The 6569-nt window shown below is 30.9% G+C and overlaps 1 protein-coding gene across 2 annotated transcripts in view; it reads right to left on the reverse strand.

Moving 5' to 3' along the window:
- Window positions 1–639: 639 nt before the first annotated feature.
- The window catches only part of LOC117181858 (cyclin-dependent kinase 12), a 137723-nt gene continuing 131793 nt past the window's right edge, over window positions 640–6569 (reverse strand). The window contains exon 11 of one of the 2 annotated variants that reach the window (XM_033374863.1): window positions 640–2170. In XM_033374863.1, the coding sequence (XP_033230754.1) occupies window positions 1920–2170 (251 nt within the window). In that variant the 3' untranslated portion in view covers window positions 640–1919. Of the gene's footprint in view, window positions 2186–6569 lie in introns of both variants that reach the window. The other variant, XM_033374862.1, reaches the window with a different exon arrangement.

Here is a 6569-nt window from a genome sequence, read left to right on the forward strand (position 1 = left end):
GTTGCACTTTAAAAAATGGATTTTCGAAATATTATTTCGAAATAAGTTCAAAAAACCTTGAAAAATATTATACTTGTGTATTATATTTTTTTTAATAAGTCACAACAAGCGAAATAAAATGGAACGACCCTGATACCTGATTACACTAATATTATAAGAACTTTATGACACTCATCTTTATTTTTTCTTAAACCTAATGAAAACTCAATTCTTCACTAAACTTCTTCAACTATTCTTTTTCGCTCTTTTACATTTTTCACGTAAATCGCTTTTTCAATAAATAGAACTAAACTATTTTCTGAATGTTCAAATTCCATTAGAGATTTTACTTTTATTTACATATTTATTTCTCTATTCCGAATTTGTATCACATCTCAGTAAATATTGATACAAATGCGAGAAGTAACTTATCAATAATTTTTCAATGTCGTATCCACATCAGGCATTTACATTTTATCTTACTTTTTTAAGTCAAAAAACTAGGGTAAGCCTGAAGCTGACTATTATTTAAAAGCTATGGAACGGATAAATTAAAGAACAATAAACGTTAGACACATGGCTTAATTTAGCCACGCATTCTAATCTATCAGTACTTAGGGAACATAATATTAAAAAAGAATCATCAAATTGTAACAAAAGTCTTTACCCTCCAAATTTATTTATAAAACGAGAGTTTTAGAAAAGTTATTTGTTCTTTAGTTTTTAGGCTATAATTTTTGTCTTGAATAACTCAGAAATGATAAACCTTTTGAGTATCCCATCGTGCACTTCGAGAATATGACGATTTCCCATTTTTATAATTAATGTAATCACGACCTCGGAACTATTAACTTACTGGGAAAAGCCTAAGATTTTTGAGGTCTGCTCCTTTATTAGCACCAATGCCTTAATGTTATGTACATATTACATCCTATAAACATATCCACAGACTATATCTAATAAAATCTTAAATAGAATGCTTAAGAATTCAATTAAACTTTACAATGCATTGAGTTTCACTCGGTATTGGTATCTCGATTAATCAACTACACTTGCTTACACATACAGTCATCGTCAACTAATTCACCACAATGCTCCTCTCAACTTTAACTGTAACACAGCGAAAGAAAAATTTATTTTAAATTTACTCGCTGTTCTCACCGCAAATAAATCTCCGGTCAACAGAATGGTGAACGGAGAATGATATAATATCGTCTAGTAATTGTGTCGCATCAATCGACCATTGTCAGAATTATTTTTGCGATGACTTTTTAATTCTGCACTTATCACAGATGGTTTGCACGTTAAAAAAAAGCTTGTATGATATTTACAATGTGTTGTAATTTTAATTACAGCGTGTTTTAGAACCAAAATGAATAACATGATAAATTTACAATAAACGATTACTTATTAGCAACTGTAGTCTAATAGAAAAATGTGAAATAACACTTGCCTATTCACAAACCGTTGTAAAATCGCTACGCCCATTATTGGAAATTATTTGATGCACTCCGAAGTAGTAAATTTACAACGCTAGTCAACTTAAATGACAATGAGATTTTCCAAAATTTACTTATATTTTCACAAAAGGGTGTATACTTAGATCGTTAGACGCGGATCGATTAATTTCCAACGTAGATAGAGTAAAATGACATGAACTTTTTTTTAACTGTGCTTAACTAGAAATTTGAAAGTCCGCATGGTAAGCAAATTTTCAATGCCAAAGTAAATTTTTGTAAGGACTATTTATTCTTTTTTATAAAATAAAAGCTACGTAGCTCCGCGCAACAAACCTTGATCCCTTTTTTGTTGACAGATCAAAAACCCACCGGACACTGTATCCTATTTCTAATCTCTAGTTAGAAAACAATGAATCGGCTACTTGATGTTGTTTTGCACAGCGCTTACGGTTCGTCTCAATTATTTATGTACATATAACTTTAAGAGCCGAATGCAGACTGTGAGGATGTCGAAGGGAGATTATTTGCCAGACTGACAACCGGATTACCTGGCGGTCGGATGGTGGCATTTGGATGATTGTAGGTGTCCAGCCCGAAGCGTAACATTAGCGCTGATAATGCAGATCGCACCCCAGCTGTCGCTAATTGCGACCACCTTCCAGCACTCACTGCATCGTCACCTGCGTAAACCGCATGTGCGTCGAAATGTCCCTTTTGACCCGAAGTCGTAGCTGAAAAGTATGAATCTACAAAATAATTACACAATGAATAGTGAATACATGCCCGAACTTTGAAGGCACGAGTAGAGCTCGGATTAAAAAAAAGTAAAGTAATTTTCTACTATCTTTTGTTTAAGATATTCTACTGTCGTATACGTTAAAAAGACATTAATTTCACTTTTCTTACAAAAATTATATTTTCACATCAATCGATTCGCAAAAGAAAACTGTATCTATCTACGGGAAGGAGAATTCTAAAAAACAAATAGATTTGCTTGAATAATGAGTTTTTTTCAAATGAAACTTAATACTTCTCTGCAGGGTAAAACCGTAGGTCACTGAAAAGTTATATTCAGCTCTTAAAACTCGGTATGACATAAAAACTAAAAATGACCGCAGTTTTTTGAACTTTTAAAATCGTCGAGGCTCGATCTTGAATACAATAAAGTCGAGTATAGCTTACTATTAATGTCGACTCGCGGCTTTTGCCCTCTGTATTTTTATATATGAAAAACCGCTTGTCGATATTGTTAGTTCAAATAACGAAATATGTAATTTTTTTACAGAAGGGGAAAAATATTCATCAATGTGTATGAATGATGTTAAAACATTTATAAAGACTGTATTCCATAATACTTTTTCCGAGACAAAATCGTTGTCATTGATTTTCTACGTTCAAAGCTAACATACGTAAGTGGCTTTTGGACTTTTACGGTACTGTACTATTTGTCTTTCCAAATTTAAAACCCAGTCCCCTGCAATGACTGCGTCGGCGTTAGTTCACTAGTACGGTAAGTGAAGCGAGGAGTGCAGATGGCGCTGGGAGTCTTTCCAGCCTATTTTTACATGGCAAGCGTAGGAAACATTAGTTATAAATTAAGTTAATTGATGTTATTCGTAATGGCAATCGGTATTATGCATTAAACAATTGAAATTAAAAATATTTTTAAAAATTAACATTTCAATTTTTAAAAATCGTCAAAATCTTTCTTTCCTAGCTGCGGAAAATATGAAAGTTTTCAATGGTAATGTTCTTTATGTAGGATGGTAATTTTATAGGGAACTAGATTTAATTGGGTGTTTTGTATAAAAACTGTTACAAGAAAACAAAATACAACTTATGCTATGTTTATTAATAGTACAAAACACTGTATATGGAATGGAGGATTTATATTACAATCATTTGCTACTGGAAAACAATTTGTTAGGCTGCCTATGCAACGAACTGCATAGGTCAGATGCTCATTAGAGACTAGTTGACGGTTTCGGTTTTGGAGATGACACGATCTCGATCTCTTAGAGTGACCGGTTCACTTCCGATCCTTGACGGAAATCGACGAAGTGGAAAACCCTAAGGGAAAAACCCCCGAAGTTGAAACCCAAGGGTCTAGAGGCCCTTGGTCACATGGTTGACAGATGTGTAAGTAAAGACAGGCAGGCAAACGATTTAAGAACCTTGAAAATAACGTCTAATGACAGGAACGTTTTTACAGCGATCGGCGATCGTGCCTTTAGACGGTTTAGGCAGCTTATTGCAATAAAGACATAAAATAGAAACTTTAGGAATTTTCACTTCTAGTAAACACTTACATACACAATTTAGAAGTTAGGATGTTAAAGACAGATGTTCCTAAATATTGTTCCCAAAGTAACGTAAAATAAATTTTTGCCTTTCGACGAATCGCATAAAAATAAGTATAATATAATTGTTCCGACGGAACAGGTAACATGCAGGAAAGCAATTAAAATTATTTATGTCGACTCAAGAAACAAAATAAAACAAATAATTATACTAAATTTCATTGTTGAATTCCAAATTTGCCTATAAACATTATATAAAGTATTAAAAAAAATAAGTTAAAAAAAATCATAGAGACAAACAATATTTTTTTTTTATCACATATAGTTACAAAAAATTGTGAGGAACTGATAATATAATTTTTAATAATAATATTGTAAAATTATATTTCATGAAGAAAATTACTGTTCTGAAATGTAAAATTTAATTAGAAATTAAAATTAAATAACAGATATTCGAATTTTATATTGGGACAAGGAATTGATTTAATGGGAAAGAAAATTGAAATAAGAACAATGTCATATGCTGATACAAATAAGCAATTTATTAACGACAATAACCCTAAAACAATAACAAGTGATTAATTTGAATAAACTTTGTAAACTATAATAAACATATTTACACTGCTTCAAACATTAAGCCGTTTAAACCTCAGCAAGTCGTTTCAGTTTAAAAAAAAATAACATTTCGCCTTTTAGCTTTAATTTTCCTTTCTTTAGCGAACTGCCTTATTCTAAGCGATAAATAGTTCTTGATGACGTACGCAAGAACGTCACAGCTGTAATCAACACATGGATATTTAAATGTTTTATTTGAAATAAGTTCGTTAATTATAAGGTCGAAAGTTATTCAAACGGCCATACTGTTTAAAAAGCGATTCCAAACTTTTAACTGAAGAAAAGATTTGAATATTTGGATAAACAAGACTATTATGAGTATGAGTATCTGAAAGTGGAGCAACTTCACATTTGGAAGGATTTTCGTTTGAAAGGAGAGCGTTGTGACATAGAGGACAATGTTTAAATAGTTGAATTAATAGCTTTGAAGCATTAGCTGTAGTATAGTAGATTAAGAATTTTGATGGATCAGTTTTAAAAGCAGTGCAGTTACCCAGTTTTGGAAGCTTTGATATACTAAACACAGATAGGATTTTGTAAATTTGAAGGAATGTAGGAATAGAAGGATGGTCGTTGCTTCCACATGCCAATCTTACTGTGCCAAAAAACCTTTGCGAAATAAACAAAATCGCAATTAATTAAAAATATTTCAAACTTAGACATTCTAGTGAAATCTCTGAAAACATGTTTTAAATTATTTAGATGGAATATTTCTTTAATGAAATTTTGATGAAATGAAATACCTCTAAAGGATCTTGGCTTATTTTCCCCGTCAAAACGGATTCAGAACTGTAGCTTTCAATCAAATCTGCAGTCATGTCCAAAACTGAATACAAAGTCATCCTCAAGCCTTGGGCTGACTGATCAGTCAAAAAGTCATCTGCAGACAAAAATCCACTTCGGACTCTTTTCTCCCAAGAATCAAGCCAATCAATACTATCTGATATGATCTATTATGAAAAAAGTTAGCAATAAAGGTAGCAAATATTCGTGAAGGAAAGCTTATGTAATGAAAACAAAATACGAATCTTTCAATCTTCAGAGTTAGGTTTCAATTCTATTTCGAACCTTTGGCCATAGACTTGCTTAAAATCTAAAATAAATTAAATGAAGTGTTATTTATTTTATCAAAATTGTATAAAATGTATAATTAAATAAAATTACCTGCAGAGCTAAATACATTCTCATTTTTAAAAGTGAATGAGGATTTAAATGACCTGGAGTGATTCTCGCACAGACCTTTAAATCTCCAACCCGTTCATCATCGTGTTTATGAACCAGCCGAAAATAATGCCACTGAACGTCCGGTTTGTCTGGGTAAATCTGAAATTGAAAACATCAAATTTATAGAAGTAAAAGTTGTTTTTGTTTAATAAAATAAATATTTTAAACCTTGAGTGTTCCATTATTGAACAGTCTATTTCGAACTATTTTAATAAGGTGGCTAGTGTCGGAGAATACAAAAACTTTTCAGTCATTCACAGTTGGGTGAATAAACCAGTTCTTGAAGTTGTCGAGCTTTCCACTGCAACCCACTTCTGTCAAAATTTTTCTATTTGGACTAGCACCATCAGCAACAACACCATGTACCCTTGCGCCTATACATATTTAAATAATAACTTAGAAGCGTAGCACCACCTTTTATCGGCGAAGTTATAGCTTTGCAAGAGTTTTTTTCAAATAAAGATATTGTTCCAATTTAAGATAACATGTTCGATATTTTTTTATTAAAATATAGTTTTGGTTAAAAATTATAGTTATTATTTCATTTTTCATATTTCTACGATAATTTTTTTTGTTATAAAGATATCGTTCCAGTTTAAGACAAAATAATCCATATTTTGTATTAAATTACATAGTGGTTTGTTAAGTTTTTATAGTTCCACAATGATTTTTTAAAAATAAAACTATCGCTTTTATTTAAGATTAAATTTTCGATATTTTTATTAAAATACATTGTTCTTATTTAGTTTTGGATATTCCTACAATAACTTTGTTGGAATAAAAATGTATATCCTGCCACTTGAAGAAGGTAAACTGTTCAATATTTTTTATTCAAATGCATAGTTCTGATATAATTGTTTATATTTCTTTTAAAGATTTTTTTAAATTGAAGGTATAGTTTCATTTTAAGATCAAATGTTAGACATTTTTATAAAAATACCTAATTCTTATTTAATTTGAATATTTATACAATTTTTTCAAATGAAGATAT

This window comes from Belonocnema kinseyi, chromosome 10 (assembly GCF_010883055.1).
Source record: "Belonocnema kinseyi isolate 2016_QV_RU_SX_M_011 chromosome 10, B_treatae_v1, whole genome shotgun sequence".
Lineage (NCBI taxonomy): Eukaryota > Metazoa > Arthropoda > Insecta > Hymenoptera > Cynipidae > Belonocnema > Belonocnema kinseyi.